This window comes from Gasterosteus aculeatus, chromosome 15 (assembly GCF_964276395.1).
Source record: "Gasterosteus aculeatus chromosome 15, fGasAcu3.hap1.1, whole genome shotgun sequence".
NCBI classification, from domain to species: domain Eukaryota; kingdom Metazoa; phylum Chordata; class Actinopteri; order Perciformes; family Gasterosteidae; genus Gasterosteus; species Gasterosteus aculeatus.
This window is the reverse complement of record NC_135703.1, coordinates 3,320,276-3,344,633: the sequence shown is the minus strand read 5'-3', so window position 1 is coordinate 3,344,633 and position 24,358 is coordinate 3,320,276. Positions and strand designations below refer to the sequence as shown.

The 24,358-nt window shown below is 51.1% G+C and overlaps 1 protein-coding gene across 5 annotated transcripts; it reads left to right on the top strand.

Annotated features, from left to right (window-relative positions):
- Window positions 1-873: 873 nt before the first annotated feature.
- On the top strand, window positions 874-23,972 carry LOC120832552 (regulator of G-protein signaling 6). 5 transcript variants are annotated; one of them, XM_078089416.1, is made up of 17 exons: window positions 874-1,286; window positions 3,309-3,407; window positions 16,117-16,216; window positions 16,529-16,579; window positions 16,677-16,783; window positions 18,028-18,079; window positions 18,181-18,245; window positions 18,755-18,831; window positions 19,130-19,211; window positions 19,444-19,518; window positions 19,862-19,963; window positions 20,102-20,274; window positions 20,358-20,483; window positions 20,706-20,892; window positions 21,354-21,443; window positions 22,027-22,086; window positions 22,282-23,972. In XM_078089416.1, the coding sequence occupies exons 2-17, from the start codon at window positions 3,324-3,326 to the stop codon at window positions 22,330-22,332; spliced, it is 1,482 nt and encodes a 493-aa protein (XP_077945542.1). In that variant the 5' UTR covers window positions 874-1,286; window positions 3,309-3,323; the 3' UTR covers window positions 22,333-23,972. The 5 variants fall into 5 exon arrangements, with proteins under 5 accessions (XP_077945542.1, XP_077945540.1, XP_040054865.1 ...); XM_078089414.1 differs by having other exon boundaries at window positions 20,706-20,922; XM_078089415.1 differs by having other exon boundaries at window positions 1,171-1,311; window positions 20,706-20,922.
- The last annotated feature ends 386 nt before the right edge of the window (window positions 23,973-24,358 follow it).

Genomic DNA, 24,358 nt, shown 5'->3' with positions numbered 1-24,358 from the left:
CCCTTGGTTACCGCATTCACTGAGGAAAAGCAGTTTGGGATCTCACAAGTTCATCTTCTTTGGCCTGAAGGGGATATTTCTTCTCCTCTCGGTGCACGAGGAATATTTGAATCGCCTCAAATATTTTCAGAAGCCATAAAGAGGCGGGATATCTGCTTGTGTGCGTCTGTGTGTGTGTGTGTGTGTGTGTGTGTGTGTGTGTGTGTGTGTGTGTGTGTGTGTGTGTGTGTGTGCACGCGTTCACATTCGTGGCCGTTTCTGGAGTTTCCTCCTCGGGGGCTTTTGGGATCTCATTTGTTTTGTTCCACAAAAAAGGTTAATTTGTTTGAGTTTGCCATTTGGGCTTGACTGATTCCAGAGGCAAGGGGAGGGAGGAGGGGGGAGGAGGGGGGTGGGGGGCTGCAGACCAAAATAGAGTTCACGTGTTCCATCCTCATGCACAAAAAAAGCACATTTATTGTAATGTCAAAAGGATGGATACGCTTTGAATCTACAATCGGGGGGCGCGTTACCTCTGAGGTCGCTCCCCCAAAGAGTCGGTGATATATTCATCGCCTGCGTCCGTGTCTGTGCTCAAAAACAGGAACTTATTTTTATATCAGCGTTTCAATATCTCCTGATGAAATGTTTCTCATTTTCAGCATCAGTGGGCGCTGCTGCAGTGTGCGTCTCTCGTTCCTGCTTTCCTCTATGTTGTGTATCCACTGCACGCACGCACGCACACACACACACACACACACACACACACACACACACACACACACACACACACACACACACACACTGCCTTTCTCCTCCCTCTATTTTCCTCTTTATACTCTCTCTAATTCCTTCATCCCTCCCCCTTTTCAACTTGATCTGCTCTCTATTGCACAGCATCTCCCTCCCTCCCCCCCCCTCTCTCTCTCTCTCTCTCTCTCTCTGTCTCTCTCTTAAACACACGCACACACACACACACACACACTCTTGTGCTCTCGCTCAGGCTCCAGCACACGCAGACGGAGAGGGAGAGGGGGGACGATCGGGATGCACGCATGTGAGGATCTCCTGAACTGCCGGGGCAAGGCAGGACATTTAAAGAGCGAAGAAGAGGAGGAAGAGGAGGAGGGGTAGAAATAGAGGAATACTGCAGTGACCGGCCAGCTTCTCTCTCTCTCTCTCTCTCTCCCTCTCGCTGCTTTCATCACCCCCTTCTTCTTCATCCCCTTCTCTGCCCCTTTGCCAATTACACCATGAACCTGCCTGCTGCTTGTCGCTGAGGGACGAGGCGTCGTTTGGCTCCTGAGGTAATGCGCGTTCCAGTGACTGTCAGTAAGTGTCGCCCGCTGAGAGTCGCGCGTGGGTCCTCGGTGCAACTGGAGCGCGGCTTGTCGTCATGTGTGAACAGTGCGTTCAGTTTGTTTCAGTTCGCCGGGTGTGCATTGGCTTGTTCATTTGGGCTGTTGTTGCAGGGAGTGAGGGGGGGGGCTTTGAATATGTGTGCAGTGTTCTTTTGTGTTTGTTGTGCGCGTGCACAGGCAAACCGCATGCACTGTGCAGGAGGGCACGTGGGTTCTCTCCACCCTCAAGTGTTTCCGTCCACTCCACCGTGACACACGCCTCGCGGTTAACGTCAGCTTTGACCCGCACGCTGGAGCAACTGCATTGGGAGGAAGTTGGTTTTCTAAAAACCACGAGGGAGCCGCCGGCTGGCCGGTGTTTTCTTTTAAACGGGTGCCGGTCCATCCATATTCCGCCGGGTCCTTTCCCCGTGCGGACAGATTAGCTGTCTAATGTGCTCAGGCTCCTAAAAAAAAAAAAAGAGCACCGGCGCGCTGGCCAATGGGGAGCGCCGCGGCGCTCCCGCCCCGCGCGGCGCTCCCGGTGGCGACAACAAACAGCGAGAGCGGGCGATTACTTACGCGCCGCCTGCGGGCTTTTAATACGTCAAAGTGTTCGACGGCGGCGACTAAGCCACCGTTCGGTTCACCTCTGCCGCTGTGCACGGCGACGGGGCGCTTGATTTTAAGGCGGTTATGTGCGTTTGTTCACTCGACCGTTCCGAGGCCCCTTGATTGTTTTGTGTGTGAAGGTTCCACGTCTGTGTCCCCGCCGCTTTCTGGCCCTCAGCAGCTTGTCACGGTTCTTATTCAAGCACAACTAGCTGTTGAGAGTGAGGCCCAGTGAGCCATGTGATTGTTATTATTTATTTATTTTGTTGGCCTGGCGGCTTTTAATCTTTGTTTTTAAGTGCTGAAAATCCGTGTCGGACTGCGTGATCCACCCCCTCGTTCCTCAGCATGATCCCGGGACTAATAGACGGTTTATCCCCTTTTAATGCACACAGGAACCTTCAGTGGCGAAGGCCGGAGGTCGGCGTAGGAATTAATTCCCCTCAGAGGGGGAGGGAGGGGAGACGGGGAGAGTTTGAATCTCTCATAGAACTTTTTTTTTTTCATATGTTGCAGCTATTGCACCATGTGTGGGGAAGATGCGTTTCTTTTGAGTTTCTGTATCCGTCACAAGCAGCGATGTCACAGCATCCGTCTAATGCATCAATGTGCTCGGGGCCCGGCGGACCAGAGCTAAACACCACATGTAATCAACACCCGCTAACGCGTTCAGACGCAGCGGCTCGCATTGACCACAGACGCACGCTCAGCATCACCTCGGTGACTGTTTATTAATTAACAACACCAGTGTGTGTGTGGGGGGTGGGGGGGGTTATGTTTTTTGTTAAAGAGAGATGACTCATCTCCTCAAGGCCGCATTGACTTTGTGTTGTCGGCAAACATCTGTGCTGTATACATAATTACCCCGAGCCGTGCCCCGTCTGTGTTCGTTTGAATCTCCACTGTTTCGATAGCTGTCCGTTACTTTTAGCTGTTTTCCTTCCCTTCATCCTCATCTCAACTGCGTATCGATTCCTTCTACTCCGTGTATTTAACCATTAATCTTAACCCAAGTGATTTTAGACCGCTCTGCTCGGGCCAACCCGTCGCATGTGTCCCGGAGCTGCTCTTCTATCTTCCCCGGTATCCACAGAAGCGCCCCACAGGTGCGCCTGGTCAGCTCCCGCTCGGCGGCTTAGTTAATATTCCGCTTGCGTCGGCCCACCTCAGCGCTCTTGTCTGTGCACGCTGACAGGCGCTCCCCCTTCCCAGACAGAAAGACGCGTTTTTGGGCAGCTGAATGTCAGGACCAGTGAGAAGCTGGAGGAATCGTGGTGTTGGGGGGGGGGAAATAGAAATGCCAAGTCGTCGTCTTGGGTTCTCCTTCTGATGTGCTGAGCTGTACGAGCTGATGTGGCTCGTCTGTTTCTTTGACAGGACGTGGTCGTGAACATGGCGGAGGGGTCCAGGGACCAGGCAGGAGTGGGCGCCACTGATTCAGAGGAGGACTCCCCCAATATGATCGTCTACAGGAAGGTAAGGCAGCCTGTGTGTGTGTGTGTATGTGTGTGTGTGTGTGTGTACGGACAGACATTGGCTGCATACATGCCCCGCAGACCGGCTCCCGACTGACCCCGGGTCAGTGTGTGTCTGCCTGACACTCCAGCGTCAGGAGGCCTCTCTGCCGCTGGACTCAACTTAAACCCTCCAAAATCAGAGCGGGGGGGGGGGGCCGGGGCAGTCGGTGGTCTTTTTTTGTCGTGTAATTGCCTCGGCCCCCCGGGGACCTTCATTTCAACGGTTGCTGTTTGAAAGGAGAGCGCGGGGACCCTCATTACGTGGATGCTGGGCCGAGAGGAAGTAGCTGCTTCTTGAGAGGCGGGATCGGGAAACGGCTGACGGGGGAGGGGGGTTTGGGGGGGGGGGGGGGGGTTTCCTCCTCAACCAACAAAACAGCTCGTTATTTCTCTGCCAGGACTCTGACAGCCTGTTTTGGCCAAAAGAAGAAAAAAAAGCTTCTTTTGATTAGACTTAAAGCAGCGGATCAGCTGCTACACCACTTAGCCTGCTGTCGTGATTACAACAAAAAAAAGTCTCTATAAGTGGACAGATCCCGTCCCACTGTCCCAGTTCTGTCGTCTCCTCCTGCTCCTAACGACGGTCCATTCACAAACAGATTAGCGGAGGGACGGGCGGGACAGGAAGTGGGAACCGTCGTTGCCGCCGGCCGCGTCTTTCAGCCGTACGCCGCTGCAGGCTTTAGGGCTTAGTGACTCGCAGCATTTCCCTGCAAAACCTCCATCTTTGTAAAAAAACAAAAAACGCAACTCGAGTCTGCAGCTCGCAGAGAAATAAAATCCGGACCTTCTTTGACCCGGGTGAATCTCTTGGGCTGATAACTACGCTGCTGAACGTTAGCGACAGTGTATTGCCGGCAACAATTCACCCGTCTGCTGGAGGTCGCTCCACCTGCTTGGTAGTAATCGTAACGCACAATCAAATAAGAAGTATCTTCTTCCTCGGAGTTTCCTTCAGGATGCTAAATCTGTTTGTGTACTGCATGTGGGCATTCGAGCCGGTGTCTGTTAGTTGCATTCATTGTTCATTGCATTTTGCCGTTATCCCCCATGTATTCTAAGAAGCTGCAGGGATGTAAACCGGCGCATCATTACGTAACGCCACGCAGGCCCGGAGGCGACGCATTTAAGAGGCTTGGTTTTTTTTCTTCTTTTTACTGCTGCCTGAAGAAACATACATCATTTCATGTTTGACTCACACGCAGCGACAGCAGACAGATTTTTCTCCGAGTGACGGGATCTCTCTCTCCCACCCTTCCTGTTTTCAAAATTAGATTTTGGATTCAAAGTGTTTGAGGATGAAAGCGTAGGAAGTAGAAGCAGAGGCGTTTTGCTTGTGCAAAGAAAGAATTGTTTGATTAAAAAAAACCAATATAAATATATACGTCTCCGTCATAGCGCGGTGTTATGTTTGGTACATCTGCTCCACTCGCTACCTGGAGACGTCACACAGGCCAGAGGAATAAGAGGTGCCGGGTCACAGCCTCCACCGACCTCCGGGTCTGAGGGGCAGATGGCCGCCGATATGCTCGGCCGCCCGCGGCCCCGGGGCCCCTGTCAGCTGCGAGACGGCGCCTCACTGCACGGAGCAACTGCACGTGAAATGCACGGAGGGCCCTTTTTAAAGCACCTTTATTTAAATGGCCACATCTACTGCAGATCTGTCGAGTTAAGGGAGTTTAGATGGAGGTAAATGTGATGTGTTGGGGGGGGACAGTGTAGGTGCTGCAGTACATCCCTGCTCTGTCTCTGTGTCTCTCCTCCCACGAAAAAGAGTCAAGTGAAGCAAAAACAATCCAATAACTGCAGGATGTCTTTCGGTCTGACACGAGTAGGTTGCGCTCATACTGTAAATGCACACTCACACACTCACACACACACACACACACACAACTCGTGCACAAGCTTAATGCAACTTTAATGCACACTTCCCCCGTCCTGGTTGTTGTGTTTTTCCTCGCTGCAGACGGACGATGGCACAGCGGATGAACCGAATTGGCACCAAGAAACACACAATGTAGGGAGTGGATGCGTCGACTACGCTGCAGGGAAATGCAATTAAGCTCCAGGGTAGAGTCCTGTTTACTCCTCTGATGGGGCCAAGCTCGCAAACTATTAATAGCTAACATTTCCCTTTTTTTCATTAAGAAAATGCAACGTTTGATTGGATAATACAACCCGCAGCTTGAAGGCGGGTATCAAAGCCGTAGCTGTGCATCACACACAACCTTTACCCCGAGGAGTCTGAGGAGCCATTAATGGGTAAATATCAGTAATGAGCCTTGCTGGGAAGTTCAAAGTCACCGCTGGGTGCTCGTGGCCTTTGGGTGAGTGTGTAAGCCTCAGCACTCTATTGGCAGCGAGTACAGATTTCGTGTTTTCTAATTTAACACGATAGATTTTCTCCACTGGTAAAGCGCGCTGCTCTAAAAACTCCATCCGTGAGCGTGCAGATATTAGAGTTGTGCTCAAAGCACGGCTGTTGCTAAGGACCAAACCCAGAGAGCCGCTAATCGTTCTTTAAAAATTAATTTTGCTACCTCCACACTTTCCCTCTTTTCAGCCGTTCTTATACTCTTAATTAATAATTTAAGCTTCTCTTTGGAAATAATCTGGTCCTCTGAGACATCACATCCCTCCGTTAATTTATTCATATCCTGTATATTTTTAGTATTTTCTTTCTCATGACTCATATGTGGGCTTCTAAATGTGGAGAGAGGATAATTAAAGAGAGAAATTATATAAAGAAGGCGATTTTAATGCTACAACAAAGACAGATTTCTGAATTGACCGTATAGTGTCGTCATCGCACCCGTTTCATGCCTTCAGGCTGAGCTGAACGATTGATGGGGAAGAAGAAATTATCGCCAATGCCAGCGGGACGATATTAAAGACCGGACGCAAAGAGAGTTCCCTCTCTCAATCTGTAAAAGAAACGTCCCCGCCGGAGGGAGTCTCCCTCGACTGAAGATGAAATCCGTGTAAAGAGTTGCTCCACCCACCAGCGCCGGAGACGGGCCGCTGGTCCGGTTTTGGGGGTCAGCGGGCGTTCGCTCTGCTGGTCCCCTCTCTGCGAGAGGGGCCCAGGGCCGCACGGAGGCCGCTCTCCTCTTTTAAGTCTAACCGCCGTCCGAGGTGTCGCTGCTCGCTGTTGCCCGTACTGCACTTAAGATAGCCGGGTCCATCCGGACGCGGACGCGGTTTTATCACGCGTGAGCGCTTTGACGCCGTCTCCTACTTGGTCCCGTCGGGATGCTCTCCAACTCAAAGAGATAAAACGACAGTAACCGTGTGGAGCTCTTGCATGAGCACGTGTTTCATGTGTTGGACGTCTCTTCGTGGCTGAAATAAAGTCCCTCCCTGAGCCAAGGCCGCTTGGAATCCCACTAGGGCGCCACCTCAAACGCCTCCTCCTGCGCTCTGACTGACCCCTGCATCTCTGCAGGAGCTCGATTTAAACACTAGAAATATGGAGAGAATCGCCACAATGGACTAATGTTTCCTGTCAGCGTCTCCGGGTTGATGTGTAATAGCATCGGAGAGGAAACTGGTGGCCAGTCAATCTGATGATGATGATGCTAATAAACAATAAACCCCTGAGTCATCACACACAGTAAAATACTGATTGTTTGTGGAAGCGGTTCTGGCTGAAGCTCGTGGCGGTCTGACAGCGGGGGGGGCAAACTGCAGCCCTGTGGCAGTGCTGACACGCTGCATCAGTGAGGAAAAGAAAGAGCTCGGACAAGAAAAGCTGCATTCGCAGCAACGACAGTTTGATATCTTTTAATAGAAGTATTGGAACAAACGGTATCAAAGCGAAAAGAGCATGAATGCTTATAAATATAAGCCCAGGAACAAGCTTCTTAGTTAGTACATCAACGTTGCTTTTAAACATGAAAAGTGATTTCATGTTGAAGACGTACGCCAGCTATGCATCTTCCACCCATTTCCAAAACAACAACAAAAACCTAATTTACCAAAGGGTTTACTTTGCAATTGCATTAAGCTTTTCTGCGATCGTTATTTATATATTTATTGCGTCATTAAGCCACAGAGACGGATTCACTTTGTGAACTGATCTAGTTTTCAAGGCCGATGAGCTCTGGTCATTAAAGAGGCTACATCATGTTCAGCAGGATATGCGCAGAAAGCTGCTTTCACTCAGTCCGGCTGATGGAGATGGAACAGTTGACCGAGGACACCGACGTAGACGGCTGCCGCAAAGGAACGACTTTGGAGGAGCATTGAAAGGAAATATGCTGAGCGATGAGGAACCTCAGAGTTCGGATGCACGCCGGCGTCTCGCTGCGGCATCCACGCTTCCTCTTTCACATCTTCTTCACGCTTCAAATTTCCTGACTTTTTCAAACCTCGAGGGGTCGTGTCTGGAAGTGCTCCTCCCCGTGTCCCATTTTCCCTCCGACTGCACCGCTAACCACAGGAAAGGCGCATTTAGTCACCGCTCACAGCTGCTTTTTTTTGTTGATGGTACACCGACGGTGACGAGGACGTCCTCGCTACGCCAAATCCAGCCGAGGGAAGTGTGCTCCTCCGATGGTTGGGTGCCTCATTTGACTCCCCACGCTGCAACAAAACAACAAATACACGCACATGACCTTCAAATGGCCTCTGATTGCCACTTCATCGAGGAGAATGAAATACGCTACAGCAACAGCAGCCGTACAGACGCGCAGTTCTCTCACACACACTTCGGATAGATAGGAATGAGTTTCCCTTAAAATAGAAGGTGTGACTCACGCGGCGGAGAGGGACAGCGTGCCATCCGTGCCCTGTTGAACCTCAGGTAATGATGCGCTGTCTGCTGTCTCTGGGTGGAGGCGGAAGCCGGGGATGAATCACCGCGGCCCGGCTAGTATGACTCAACAGCCCACGGAGGCGGGATCACAACATTTGGCCCAAATTTGAGTTCAGTTCAGACCCCCCCTCCCCCCCTCCCTCACCCCTCTCACCCGCCGGACTCTGCAGCTCGGCCTCTCGGGGGATCCCTCGGTCGAGTTGCACTCTGTCACCACGATGCCCCAAAAATTAATTGGACGAATGACCGCGGCGTCCTCGCGTGTTTGTCTGGTTCGGTCGCTCACTGGAGACGGCGGAGACCCCGAACTGAGTCGGTGGCGTCGTGGCGGCTGTTTGACAATGCGTGAGTGGATTTCCCCTTTTTCTTTCAAGGGACAGCCACGTCCTTGTGGCCGACCTTGCTGTTGACGGCTGGACTTGGTCAAAGGGCATTTTTCTTTTTGCCTGAATCCATTTTCCTCAGGCGTCACATGACATGAGATCTCTTTTACACCTGGCAGGCAACATGAGCCTTAATTCCACTCTCACCGCTCTGAATCTGACGGATCGACGGCAGCGGAGGGAGTTGGGGGGGGGGTCGCTTCAAGCTGGTAACAACCGCCATCGATTGAGCTGCAGCCACAGCGAGAGGGAGGCGGTCACGCCGCTGCAGTCGCGTGGTAACACGAGAGCTAACGTGGTTATTCCAAGTAATCACATTACTGTAACACCGGTTATGGGTTGTTATTTAGCCTTAATGGAACTAATGTTTTAGATTTTACCGTAAATCTTCTGCATATACACAAATGATGGACGAGGGCAGCAGGCTCGGTAGTCCATCCGTCTTTGTTTAAAACAGGTCGATGACCTTTTTGCAATTAAGGCGAGAGACAGTGAATTCAATAGCTCCTTTCTTTTAGTTAAACCTGCTGTATGATATTTTATTCATAGGTAATGATAGGAAGAGCTTTCAGCCGTGTCAAATGGCCACACATTTAAGTCCCAAAGCGCGCGTCGCTGTGCAGATTCCCGTCACAAACCCTCGCTGAATCACATCGCACACATGAAAACAGAAAAGCACACCTCACTTGTGAAATATGTTGAATCGCAAAAGCGGTGGCCAGCTCCTTTCTGGCAATTGTATTCGGTACTTCGAGGGGGCGTACAGGTTAGATTGCAAATTCTAGCTTGGCGGAGATAATAGCAGGTTGTTATTTCACTCCCCTGAGGTGAAATAATAACAGATTCATGGACACGTTTGCTTCAGCTTTCACCGAAGACGGTTTGTTAACAGATTGAGATTTGATGCATTAAAATACTCCGCTGTGTTTTTTTTTATTGATTCTGTCATTCAGTCAGTTAATTAGCCTCGAAGACGAACGGCTAACCCGTGCCGTCACGCAGCACATTTTGCTGTTGCCCTTTGCGGCGAGCGTAGGAGCTTCCCTGGGATCCTTCAGGCCTCATTCGCTTTCATTAAAAGACAATTACGGGATGGAAATTGGACGAGTGGCGTGTGAGTGAGAGGATGACGGAGTGACGGAGGCCCATTCTGCAGACAGGTTCTCTGCAGGTCCCTTTAAAGCAGAGCGGTGCCCCCCCCCCCCCCCCCGGGACTGAGGGCACAGAATTACCGGTGTGTGTGTGTGTGTGTGTGTGTGTGTGTGTGTGTGTGTGTGTGTGTGTGTGTGTGTGTGTGTGTGTGTGTGTGTGTGTGTGTGTGTGTGTGTGTGCCGGTGCCCGGTGCCCTTGCGAGATGAGCAGGACTCCGTTGCTGCCACTGGAAATCTTGTTTTCACAGACTTTCTCCAGATCCCCCGAGAAAAATTATCCTGCTATGCTGTTCCGTAATTAACTGGCGTTAAGTGTTGGCGAATGTCCGACTGCGGCCGCGGCCTGAGTGAGTTTCTGTGAGAGGCCACACAGGTACACGAGCTGCTCAGGGCCGACGGTGGAAAGGAGGACGGAGCGTAATGATGCACATCGGAGCTGTTAAAATCCTCTAATATCGCAGCAGCCATGACAGGAAGTCCATCCATTGTTGAAGGTTCAGGGGCCAGAAGCATTTGGAGCCCAGGAATGAAATGTGTTAGAGACATACGCTTTCTCCAAGTCGAAAGCAGATGATGTCACAGAATGGCGACACGAAAAAGCAGGCATCTATTGGAGGACACATCTTGTCGTCTCCAATAAGCTCCTCAGATGCTTCGAGTGTCAATAGTGTGCATCAGCGTTCCAAATACAAGGATTCTGTGGGAATGATTTAGAGTTTTGATGGTGCACTGCCAGCTGGATGAAGATGAAGTATGATCTGGTTTAAATATTGAAAGAAAGGAGTTACGTCGTCTACCTCCAAAAGCCCGAAGCTCTCCTCTCCTGGGAGATTACTCAGCTCCGCGATGATAGGGTTTGTCTCCAGTGTCTCAAACATCAAGCACAGGCCTGTGTCCCCCCCCCCCCCCCCGCCCCCCATGGCGCCGCTCCTCTCCTCTCTCATCTGCAACCCAATTACCAGCGGGCCTTAAGGAATGGCGCATCGGGGGACGACGCCAATATCAAAAGGTGGACAGATGGTCCCGAGGTTTTACCACCTCAAACCAATCTCCATTAACTGGTGTCGTATATGAACATATGAAGGCAGAGTGAAGACTCTATCGACTAAGAAAGTGGAAAATATTCAAACTGAAACTCAAATTCAGTGTCACCTTTTGTGTAAAAGCAGCTTCCGCGAGCCACCGAGCTCCTCCGTTGGCGGCAGCAGATAGAGATGTGCCCGGTCTGACCCCCCGTGGCGCCTCAGAGCGGCGCGGCGGCGTCGTCCATCGCCACTCGCCCTGCACTGTCACACCATTGTCGATTTCCACTTTTCCATTTTGCGTAACAGTGTTGCCGCTGTGACTTATGCATCTGACTGAAGCTAATAAATGATAGAAAACCCCCCTCTGGAAGGAGCTACTTTGAAACTGACAATGAGGAAGAAAGCATCTGTTCTCTCTCTCTCTCTCCACACCGACTGCTTCTGCTGTTCATAACTCGTAATAATAAAATGCCAATAGCCGTCTTTTCCCATTTCTTTCCTAATCACGGACTGCTGGCTGTAAGAATACGGAACCTCATTAGGAACCAAACCTTTACAAAGTCCCGCAGGCACTCAACATGCAGATGGTGTGAGAGGTGTTGGCGGTGGAAGCACCTTCCCTGCATGTGAATTGCTGTTCATCAATGATCGGAGGTAAATCCTGGGTGAACTGCAGGTAACGTGATTCTCTCTCTCTCTCTCTCTCTCGCAGCAAATTACCTTTTTCCGGCTCGTTGTATGAAGCAGAGAAAAAACACTGGCCGATAAAAGCGTCCGGCCGAGTGTCTGGCGGCTCACTTGCGACCCATGTCTCTTTTTAAAAGTCGCCTCTGTATCTGCACAGACCACTTCGTTTCAGAGTGGGCAATCTGTTCCGGGAGCCGCCGGCTCCCGTTTTCCCCACACTCGAGCCCTTAGCAACCCATCGAGTATCTAACAACAGACATTTACAAGAGAGGAGATGATCTTTTTCCGTCCTCCTCGAGAAAGGTGACCGATGAGTCACCGCGGTTTGCGGGCAGGCTTATGCTCCCTCTCTCTCTCTCTCTCTCGTGTGGCCGGCCTTTGCAGAGCAGATTTTCACTCTGTATTTCCATCACAAGAATTATGCCGGCTGCAAAGCTTTGATTTTAAGTGCTTCCCTTTTGATTTGGGAGGACATGAGCTTGTTATTTCCTCTTTTTAAAAAGCAAAGAAAGCAGCCGCGGCGAGCATATCGCTGCCGTCCGGCGAGCATGACCTGTAATTATTTACCCAAACGGGCTTCCTGCCAAAGCTGGAGCCCAACGCGACAAACTTTTAATTGCTTTGCTCTTTTTGCCACTGTGTCGCCGTGGAGACGGAGAGACCCCGAGCCAACGCGTGGACACCGACCCGTCGTGGCCTGGATGAAAGCCTCCGTCCCCGTGCGTCACGTTGGGGGGGGTTTGAAGAGAGACGGACTCCTCTGGACGTTTCCCCTGAGGGGGGCGTCCAGCTGGTCGGGCAATCAGGCACCAGCTAATTGGACTCTCCGCTCGGTCCTGCAGCGCTCGGGCCTCGTTGTCAGCAGAGGGTTCTTGTTGTCGCTGAGGAGGCCCGCCGACGCCCGGGCCGTGTGATTAAATTACACATGAATCCGCGGGGGCGACACCTGGCCTCGGAGGGAGGGAGAGGGGCCGAGAGAAATCGCAACCTCATTTCGAGGGGCCGCTTCCAAAGGCCCGTTTCCCGAGCATTGATTTCTGATGCTCCCACTGTGACCTCAGCCTTTAGCAAAACGTAGGGGATCCGTTTAGCAGAACAATACGGAGACGCGCTCTGGGATTAACCCCCGGCGGGCGTTTCTCAATATGAGTGAGCGGGATTCCTTTCCTCCACGTGCAAACCGTTCTTTCTGGTGCCTTCACAACGATCACAGGGATTAAACGTGGGAGGTTTTGGGCAAAAAGGGGAAACGGCTTCACTGGCGTGTGAAGTACATGTTTCCGTCAGACAGACATAATGGGAAAAGCGTTTCCCTGCAGGGCGTCCTGAGGTGAGATGGACGAGTGAACGCGCGTCCTCCTGCAGGACACGGTTGACGCCTCACTGGAATGCGACGTCACACGTGCAGGAAGCGATTAGTTCTTGAGAATCGGCAACAGTCTCGCCCCCCCGAACCGAACCGCGGCGCCACGCAGGCCGGGCTCTTCCAGTCCGCGTGCACGGATCCAGCTGAGCGCCTCTCGCGGCTCCCTCGTCATGACTTGGCACGCCGGGAGTGTTGGACGGAGGCTTCGGCAGGCTTTGTCCTCGCTGCGTTCCCCGCGGGCAGACGCGCACCAGCTGGATCTCACTCACTTGTGCACACGGCACGGCGAAGACGTCAATACGGCACCGGGGAAAAGGTGTTGCGTGACCGGTTTGTGTACTTTGGAGGAGTTACTTAACAATAGCTGGCGAGCTGTAGGCCAGGACAGAACTTTAATGTTGCTGCCATGTTTTAGTGTTATTAAGAATAATTTAAAAGGGGGGGACGAGGAGAATTTGAGATTAGAACCTTAATGACGCGTGATTTTATTGGCAATCAGAAGGAACTGGTCATAACACAACGTTGGTTTGTCTGTTGAAGATCTGCAGAACATTATTTCTGAACGTGTGACAAAAAACAAAATAATTCCAATGGGTTGGCTGATATTTGTGTACTTATAGTCCATGTGTTTTCTTCAAAAGTCGGTGGCATTTATCCGTGAAGATTAACTACAGTAGCAGATAAGGCAATTATTTAGAATGTCCCTGTAGTACTTTGAGTTGTGCTTATTGGCTTATTATTTCCTCATAAACGGAAGAATGCCTTCGTCTTCTGTCGGATTATCGGGGCACGCTGCTGCGTTTCCACTTAGCAGCAAAACCCAACTAGATGCTCTCATTTATGCACAATGTGATACAGTCCTAATGAGTCCTTCTACAAGCGCGCTCGTTCTGGTCTTTGATTATGGAGAATGCTCCATGTGATCAGACAGCAGAAGGAACGCGGGTTACTTTACGTTTATTTAAGACTTCTCTTAAAACCTCTCCGAGCCTCCTCTCTATTTCACCCTCAAAAGGCTTCCGCGAAACCATCTCCAAGCCCAGGACGCCTGACCCCCCCCCCTTGGCCCGTCAGCCGGACCCGAATGTCTCTCAACACTAAGGAGTGTGCCCCGAGCCCCGCTGGTGACCGCTGAATATTTAACGCCGCCATTACCGCCCGATGCATCTTTTAGCAGCTGTCTCATTTCTGAAGACTGGGCCGCTTTTTAATACCTTCATCTCGGGCCGTTCTTGGAGGAACCCGGTTCCACGTGTCTTGGAGGTTATTTACGTCCCCGACGCTCTCATTGAGGTTTTGTCTCACTTCATTAAGCTAACCCAATTACAAAACCATGTAACGGGAAGTAATGATCTCGTTTCAGGCATTACGGCGTGCAGGTCTTCCCTGACATTAATGTGGAGTAAATGCTTTTCATTAACTGGCTTCAGGCGTTCGCCTCCTTCTGCTCCCTCACGTTCTCCCCCCTGACCTTTGACCTGGCGCGCGTGTGCCAGATAGACCTCATATAAGAGCCCCTCAGGCCCGTGGAGGACAACGTGAGCAGAGGACACGCAGACAATGAGCACAACACTCGGACACACGTGTTCGGCAAAGGCAAACATACGGTGGCAAGAGACACACACACACACACACGTGTTCCCCTGACAATCATTCACAGAGCTCGGTGGCGGCGGGCAGAGTGCCTGTTATCGCGCGCTAGCTGAATTTGATTTAACCCCCCCCCCCCCCCCCTCTCCAACAAAAAAAAAACACTGCACACCCGGCAGCAAACACCATTAGCTTGCACGTCCACGAGATACGACGGGCACTTTGTGCAGCCGGGCCGAGCACTTGTGGTCTGATCTCATCCTACGTGGAGATAATGAGTCCTTCTGTCTGCGCTGCTGCACCCAGTTCCAAGGTCCATTATTGCACCAGGACACGAGGACCCAAACGTCCGCGCGGTGCTGCTTCGTCTCGGGGGGGGGGGATGTGAGGATTCCCGGGTCGATCGCAGCGGATTTCAAAGCTTTGAGACCCCCCCCCCTCACGTCTTTTGTCTCGCTCGTTCTTCAAAAGGAAAGTTTGCGCCGCGTCATCCCCCCTGATTGGCTCGTGTAAATCACCTCACGCGCACGTGAAGGCGAAGGGGGGGCGGTGATGACGCCAGGCGGTGATTCTCCACAGTGGACGTTCAATAATGAATGACTCTCTCTCTCTCTCTTATGGGGAGAGATCGGTAATGGTGTTGCCATGCAGCTCTCTCTCTCTCTCTCTCTCTCTCGCCTCCCCACTCGGCATCATGTGTCTTATTAAAGTGCAGCTGGGTGTTTTGTTGTGGATTGATGGCGTGTATGACTCGTCCTTTTAATGCTTCTCCAGGGGAGATGGTTACCGTTCGAATGAACTGGTTGAGTAAATGTGCTGCTGCCTCTTACTGCGCGACGTTCCAGGAGATGTTTCGCTTTTCTTGTGTTAAAGCTGCAAAAGGCTGCAGAACTAAAGAACAGCAAGCAGGGACACAACATTTTTTACACATTTGACACATATTCTAACTGCAACGCATGTAATAGTGCAGATGGTTGGCTGCAAGGGTGCAACATCAATATTGTAGATCTACAACAAAACCCTGACTACTCACATGAAAGCCTGAGTGAGTCTGTGCGCTGCATAAACAACATATTCCAGGAACGACCAACACCGCTGGTTTAAAGTAAGTAACCTGTGTCTCTATATGGGTCTCCGTTGGTGTGTGTCCGTACACTCGTTTCCCGTGTGCGCTCTCCCCCCCCGTGTCGTGTCGAGCGGTGCAGAGCCTAATTTTGGGCGGCGGATGTGCGTCTGGGGCCGCGACGGCCTTCTGACGCAGCCTCATGTCGGTGATAAATAAATCGACCCACCGCGTGGCGTCATTACCTGCCAGTTGTTGTGTGCATCAGTGAATCGTTTCATCGACTTAACCTTTGACCTGCTCCGTCCCTAAGGAGTGAGTTTCACAGAGCGCCTTCCCTCCATGCAGATCACCATCGCACTCGTCAATGATTCCATCGTAATAACGGATAAGTTCACTGTGAAAGGCCTTACTCATCGTAACAAACATCTGCAACCTCAGATGTAAATAATGACTTCACAAATCCTTATATTGGATGTTTAATTCCCCAAAATAACCACGCACAATAACCTCAGTTGTGTAGCCGGAGGCCTTTTCTTATTTCGCCCTTACTCGTTAGCACTCTAACCCGTTCGGCTTTCCCACAGATCGAAGGCATCGTCACAAGAATACAAGATGAGAAGGCCGGAGGTGTGGCCATCCGCACGGTCAAAAGCTTCCTCTCCAAGATCCCCAGTGTGGTGTCAGGTTGGTGTTGGTGTGCATGGGCCTGTCTGTATATCTATATATATATATTTACTGTGTGTGTGCGCTCGTGTACGACATGTGAGTCACCAGTGTCGGACGGCGTGCTCGCTCCACATTGCTTCACATTGCCCACCACCCTCCCACTCCCGGCCCGATGGCCTCTCCGTCTTTCCCGGCGGCAGAACGAAAAAGCCGAATGTTTGCGCCGTTCCAGCCGCGGGCCTGCAGACCCGTCAACATTAACCCTCACACACCTGCACGGCGTTGACAAAGACGCCCTCCAGCTAACCAAGCTCCTTCTCTGAATGCCAGGGGCGGACATCGTTCAGTGGCTGATGAAGAACCTCTCCATCGAGGACCCAGGTAAGGCCGCCGAGACCTCTGTCGGTGAAGCGCCGGCCCGGCGGGGCCTCAATGGGACGGGGACGCTTTATCTGTGGGCTTTCTCTCACGCCGACAGCTGAGGCCATCCACCTGGGGAGTCTCGTCGCCGCCCACGGCTACATCTTCCCCATCTCTGACCACGTCCTGACGCTTAAGGACGACGGGACCCTCTATCGCTTTCAGGTACGGGCCGCTCCTCGCTCGACATGCGTGGGACGCGTTTGTTGCGCGACGGCGAACGAGAGCAATCCTCTCTGAGCCTATTAGTCACCGCGCCAAGGTCGCTCCTGCACATCCGTCCCCGCCGGGACGCCGCGTCAGAGCGGGAGGTGGGAGTGTGGGAGGGAGGCGGGGGGCTTGGACCTGCGGACCTGCCGGGCCAGCTGCGCGGCTTGTTAGAGGAGTTTTCCCTTTCTTTCTTCGCTCCGTATCATCCGGCATGAACCGTTTGACAGGTTCCTCCGACGGCTCCGCGGTGACTCATCGCTGTGTGGCGGCGCCATTAGCATCTCCGAGCAGTGAGCCGGCAGCACACTGGCTCTTCCCTTTTCACTGTCACCAGCCTACCCCCTGACCCCCCCCCCCCCCCCCCCCCCTTCCCCACTGCACCCTCCCCAATCCACCTCTGAATGCTTCACCTCCAATGCTCAGGATTAAAAGACATTATTGTCCCGCTCGCTCATTCGACCGGTGCTAAAAATGTTCCCTGCGATGTCGTCGTGACGCAACGGGCCCACGTCATCCCAGCGTGTGAAAAGAGGCGCCGGCCTTCGCCGGGCTTTAAGCGTAATGGCAGATGACTTTTAGCTTTGCTTGGTGTTCTGTAAGGAGACGTCTTTCTGGAACGAGGCCCACGTTTAATGGCTTCTTTTGCTTTTTTTCAACTTCATTCTCCGTTGTTAATGAGAGTTTGCATGTTGACCTTTTTTGTTTCACTACACCCGAACAAGCCCGCTCAGCCGTGCCGGCCGTTTGCGCTTCATGCTAATTGACATTATGAGAAATAACGGGAGTGAAATATGTAGTTGAGTACCATCAATTTCTAACTCTGCCCTGTTATTAAGAATGCATGACGGATGCGAGTGATTCATTATTAATGGACTTGGAAATGAACTCTGAATGTGTAATATTGGTTGCAATAGACAATTAAATATGAATAGAGAGAATATATATATATATATATAGCCCCGCTGGCAAGATATTTATGTGCAGCACGTGGACGTCAAGGATAACCGCCAAGCAACGAGCTGTTTTTTAACCTCGTGCAGGAATGCAGAGGCAGCGTGGGAGGAGAGAGAAATGAGATCCCAACATCCATATCGGAGGATATTATTGTTCTTTTCGACAATAAAAATGATGCTCATTGTGATCATTTGCGTAAGTAAACATGCCCTGTTTCTGTTTCCGTCCCCGTCTGCTTTCATCAGTCTCCGTACTTCTGGCCTTCAAACTGTTGGGAGCCCGAGAACACCGACTACGGTGAGTCGCGCCGGCGCTTGTCCCAGGGAGACCAGGTCTCACTGCAGATCTGTTGTCGACACTGTTGTCTGACTCATTTTGTTACGCTCTTTCTCCTGCAGCCATTTACCTGTGCAAGCGCACCATGCAGAATAAGGCCAGGCTGGAGCTGGCTGACTATGAGGCTGTAGGTACAAACAAAAGCGCTGCTCTTGCTTTTTATACAGCGGCAACCCACTGCACTTCTATCTGCTGAATTACCGTCCAGTAGACGTACATTCACTTTGTGCCAGCTTGCTCATTAGTAGCTACTCTTTTTAATGATGCCATGTACTGTATATTTGACAGATGCTTGTTTGAGTGGTGTCATTAACAATGTGCAGTTCAGTAGGAAGCGTCAATCGGAGTACGTTATTAAGGTGTAAAGAGTTTGCGAAGCTTTTATTGATTTTACTCGAGCAAAACGTATCATGTGACAGTTGGTGGGTTTGTTCCGTTGTTGCTTTTTATCTGCTGCGCCTCAGATCGTAGAGATCTAAACCAGTGAAACATGACACGTTAATTAGTGAGTTTAAAAGGTGAGTTTTTCCCAAAAAGAAAAAAAATCCTCATTTCTGGTCTTGCAGCTTCATCATGTAAGGGCCTTGAGTTCCTGCTTTCTCAACCCCAACCTCCCCCCTCTTCCCCCCCCACCAGGAGAACCTCGCCCGGCTGCAGAGGGCTTTTGCCCGTAAGTGGGAGTTTATCTTCATGCAAGCCGAGGCCCAAGTCAAGTGAGTAGATGAGCGCATGTATGAATCAGAAAATGTTGATCAAATTTGATGCATTCTTACTCGCAAAAAATGCATCAGACGTCCCCCAGTGGAACTAAACGAACACAAACACCATTAGTTAACGTCTTTGTAAGACTCCCACCTGCTGGCTTGCATGTGTAAGTACAGCGTCGGTGTCTCTCGTCCTTTTCCCTTTAGTGGACATTCCCTTTTCTCTTGTCCGCAAAAGCACCAGTCAGAGCGACGATGTTGACAATATTTCACAGTTCTCCGTTTTAATTGTGTGCTTTGTTGACAGGATCGACAGGAAGAAGGACAAGGCTGATAGAAAGATCCTGGACAGCCAGGAGAGGGCCTTCTGGGACGTCCATCGACCGGTGGTGAGTTATGACCAAAGGGAAAGGAACGGGGGGGTCAGATGCTGCAACAGTGAAAGAATGGCCATGAATAAAGAGGAAAGAAAAGAGGCGCCGTGACGTGGGTAGAACATTTCAGCATTTCAAGCTAAAAAAGCAGCGATCAGTGTGCCGTCGCTGAATAAAAACGTCCTTTTATTGTGGGCGGAGACGATCCGCCGTCATCTGAACTGGGAACGTGTTGTGCCTCCCCCAGCCGGGCTGTGTCAACACCACGGAGATGGACATCCGCAAGTGCCGGAGAGAACGGAACCCCCACCGGGTGAAAAAGGTGAGGGGAGGAAGCGACGACGGCCTTTCGAACCGTAGTGCAGCTTTATTTTACTAAACCTTTCCTAATGACAAGAGCACCAGTTTGTTTATGTTTGTTTAAATGTCTCAGATTAGATTTTTTTTATATTTACGGGGGCCGGACAAGCATATGTGTCAAAGAAATAGAAGGAGAGCCTTTAGGATTCTTCCCATCCTTATAAGTGTGATCTGTGAGTAAATGTAAACGAGGGCCCCAAATTGCTGCGTTTAAAACTACGTTTTAACGATGACGCCACCGAGATCCCGCTGCAACGCGTTCGCTGATCCGTCACGGTACCAAACGCGTCTCTGGTCCTCTCCAGTCGGTCTACGGGGTCACAGACGACGGCCAGAGCCAGCCGAGCCCCGTCCACGTCAGCTCCCAGCCGGCGAGGAAGGCCACCAGAGAGGACGTTCAGAAGGAGGTAAGGTCTCCCTCCTCCCCCCGTGGGTCATTACCAGCAGGCCGCCTCGCCCATCCGTCACAGCGACAGCCGGCGACGCAGACTGATGAGCCGTTACCTCCTTTAGCTTCCTCATTATCCCCCCCTCTACTCTGTCAGATCACCTTCTTGAACATCCAGCTGGACAGACACTGCATGAAGGTTTCCAAAGTGGCCGACAGTCTGATGAGCTACACGGAGCAGTTCATGGAGTACGACCCCTTCGTGTCGGCCCCCGAGCCCTCCAACCCCTGGGTCAGCGACGACGCTTCCTTCTGGGACTTGGAGGCCAGGTGAGCCGCGTCGGCACGCTGGGAGTTCACCAGCGCACCTCCGCTTTGCCCCGTTCTCTCTAATCGGTTTTCCTTGTGGGCAGTCGAGACCCCAGCCAGCAGCGCGTGAAGAAGTGGGGCTTCTCTCTGGAGGAGGCGCTGAAGGATCCGGCGGGACGAGACCAGTTCCTGAAGTTCCTCGAGTCCGAGTTCAGCTCAGAGAACCTGAGGTGAGGGTGACAAGTGTCTGTCACCGTTATTTATATTGACAATGGATCACATGGTTGCTTCACAGGACATTTGTGCCACGTTCCTTCATAGATACGAAGCTTTTTATAACTTCTTTTCTTCTGCTCCACACAATTTGCATCCAACAGCATTGCGTATAAACATTATGTTTGCTGCATATTATATATACTGTGTTTAATAAACATCCGGCGGCGCTGTTGTAGGTTCTGGTTAGCGGTGCAGGATCTGAAGCGGCGCCCCCTGCAGGACGTGTCCGCCCGCGCGCAGGAGATCTGGCAGGAGTTCCTGGCCGACGGCGCGCCGAGCTCCATCAACCTGGACTCGCACAGCTTCGAGCGCACCAGCCAGAACCTCAGGGACCCCGGCAGATACAGCTACGAGGACGCCCAGGTGGACGGCGTCACGCATGACGGCACGCGCGTACATGACTGCATGTGTTTGGAGCTCTACTTTCTAATTGAAAAGATGTTTTTCCATGCAGTACATCCCACACACACACACACACACAGTCTCCCAAGGAGACACTGAACCCTTCGACCCCTCTTGTGATACAAAGGTGGATGAATGAATGAGGGGGGGGGGCAGAAGGAGAGAGAATGACTTGAGTGTGTTTGTGCCAGGGCCTAACAAGGCGAATAACGGCCATGAATGGGTGGTCCGGTCGGCCCGTCATGAATTCCTCTGGTTCAGAGTGGAGTCGGCGGTGTGTGTGTGTGTGTGTGTGTGTGTGTGTGTGTGGCGTGGAGGACGGTGCGCGCCGACCGGCTGAATGTGTGCACGCGTGGAATTAGCATGATGCGACCTCCTTTGCTTCCCAACGTTCACTCACGGTTTTGTTCTTTCCGTCGCAGGAGCACATATTCAAGCTGATGAAAAGTGACAGCTATGCGCGCTTCTTGCGATCCAACGCCTACCAAGACCTCCTGTTAGCCAGAAAGAAGGTGAGCCCTGACCCCCCCCCCCAACCTGCTCCCATTTCACCACCAAATGTTCTGTCTTATTGTTGCTTTTAGTTCCTTATGAAATATCCATGTGAATCTGATCGCACTGTGATACAACACAGGTTGTATCACAGGCCCATTTCATTGTCTTTAACAGTTCTTAGCAAGATGATCTTGTCCTTAAGTCCTTAAGAGGCAAAACAAGCGCGCCCAAGATGCAGGTGCACGGTAACTACTGAATGTACATAAGTATGTAAAATTACGTCACGTTATGAACACAGACAAACCGCTGTAGAAAAGAGGGGCAACAGTCATGCTGTGAATAGTTTTTCTTGTGTATATTTGTTGTATAGTGTGAGTGGGACAGCTCGACGCTAACATCGCTACTAAGGAGCTTTTCATTGAATCACAGCAGCTCGTGCTATTAATCTGCTCCTCCTGCCCGGCCCGTCGCTGCCCCCCCCCCCCCCCCCCCCCACTCCACCCATTTTTTGCGATGCTTCCTCACTAACTAACTCATCCCCCTCCCTCCCCTCAACACTCGTACCTGATCCAAACACCCCCCTCCCTTCCCCAAAAACAGCATCCAGCAGACACTGAACAGGGCCGCCGCACCTCCCTGGAGAAGTTCACCCGCAGCGTGGTAAGTCTTAAGTCTTCGGCTGCTCGATTTACAAACCACACCGGCCGGCTCGCCGTCAGAGGCTTTTGCAACGAGTCACATCACGTCTCATCACATGTCGCAGGGGGGGGAAACAAGATAACACGCCACGTCACGCGAAATGGTCACCGTGCCCAGTCACGCGTGTGTTGTGTTTTTTTTCGGTCGACCTCGCAGGGCAAGTCGCTGACGGGGAAGCGGCTCACGGGCCTGATGCAGTCGTCCTGACGGAGCCACAGCCGGGACGCTGGTTGGATCGGCGAGGGCCCTCTCGTTCTCCGCTGCCAGGATCTGCTGCCGTACTGGTGGTGCGGATCAACTGAGGGGAAGACACTGCTGACCCGGGGGAGGCTGAGCCTGAGTCGACCCACCGCGCAGAATAAGCACATTCGAGACGAGGGCCGCCCTCTTTCATCCCCTCGTCAGCCAACTAGCTGTTAACGTTTATATCGTTTCTCATTTTGTTTACGTGTTGACTGGATATTAAAAGCACATACGTGGTGTAACATTCTTTGATACATTTAACAGCTGGTGGCCGCGGGATTTGCAAAGAGTTGAGACTTGTTTTCCTAAACAGCCGGAGGCCAAGGAGGTCAAAAGGTCACCTCAACACAGACTCAAACCTACAGTGTTTCTCTGTACTCTCGAGGCAGCCTGCAATACAGAACCTGAGAGGCCACCTTTTTTGGGGACATATATCCTTTTTATAACCTTTTACGTTTCTATTATATCTGTTCATTATAAAGCACATGAAATGTCATTTAAATAGTTTTTGCAGTGATCAGAAATATAACATCTACAATAGACTTTGAAGATATAACTCCAGCGGAAATAACGTTCCATGCTTCATTACATTCCGAAATCTGGCATAAGGGCTTAATGTAGCATTTGCACTGTTGCGTGTTCCATTCATGTGTCTTTGTCGAGGATGCGTTGTTTGTACAACAGTGCTTCGTAACGACACTTATGGAAGAGATTTAATCCAGTTAGTTAAACAAAACTTTCCCGCTTCAAGTTCCAAACAGGCTTCGGGTTTCAGGCTGCACAGGCAAATAAACACAGAGAGTCTGTGTGAATCACATCGATTTGAGCTTTCCTTTAGTCCGCCAGTGCACACATGCGCAACAGCATCCACCTGCTAGTCGGGCTCACGCCAGTAGAGTCTCCAGTGCCATGGGTCCATCTAGTGGTGGTTACACCACAGGACCAGTAAAGACCAGTATGAAACCGTGTGCATTGACAGACTCCCAGTTGGTCTCCGATCATGGATGTAGTTTAAAACATGGGATCTTCAATGTTTTGTTGCTTTTTTTTCTCTTTTTTTTTTTTTTTTACTGCATGAACATCATTTGTCTAGTCAGAACAATGGAACCCGCCCACACCTGTGGGGCGCCATGTGTGCTGTGACATGCTAATAGTTGTCATGCGGTGGTGGTGGGGGTGTGGGGGGGCAAAATGGAAGAAGGAGGTTGGACTCTTCAAAGACAGCACACGGAGCGAGGAACCACCCCCCCCCCCCCCCCCCCCCGCCCCCCCCCCACGAGGCCAGTGGCTGCTGCAGTGACAGACGACACCGCTGAATGAGTGCATCACGTACTGTTTTCTATTAGTGACTATTTACCAAATGTTATTCTCGGCACAAACACAATGAGCACCGACACTCGGTGCGTCGTAGATTGACTTTATTTCCTTATCCAAAAGCACACTTTCTTGTAATATGGGCACATTACTATGCATGTAACATGTTCAGGGCATTTAGTGCTTTCAGTTTCTCAGTCAGGAGGACGACTACTGACACTTCAACAACACTCGAGCACCTGCCATCTATTCATGGGTACCAAATAATAAAAAGAAGCTCTGGACCTGTCTGCCCGCTGCCAAGCTGTTTTGTTTGACATGTCAGCTTAGGTGCTGTATATATATATGTGTGTATTCCTATTTGCATGAGTTTCTTGATACGTGGTGCATTTTACTCAGGTTTGTCTGTGTTTGCTGACACACACACACACACACACACACACACACACACACACTTACTTTCCTTGAGAGGGACTTAGAAGCCAGTTTTAAAGTTTGCTGCAATATTATAGTTGAGATCAATGCGTAATGAATAAAGGATCCAATGAAGTAATTGTATAATATTAAAAAGTACTTAAAGAACAAAAAAATTCTACATGAAGGGGTTATTTAGTTAATGAAAAAGTGAAATATTTAGAAGTAAAAGTATTGCCATTGGTCCAATATTTAGATGAAA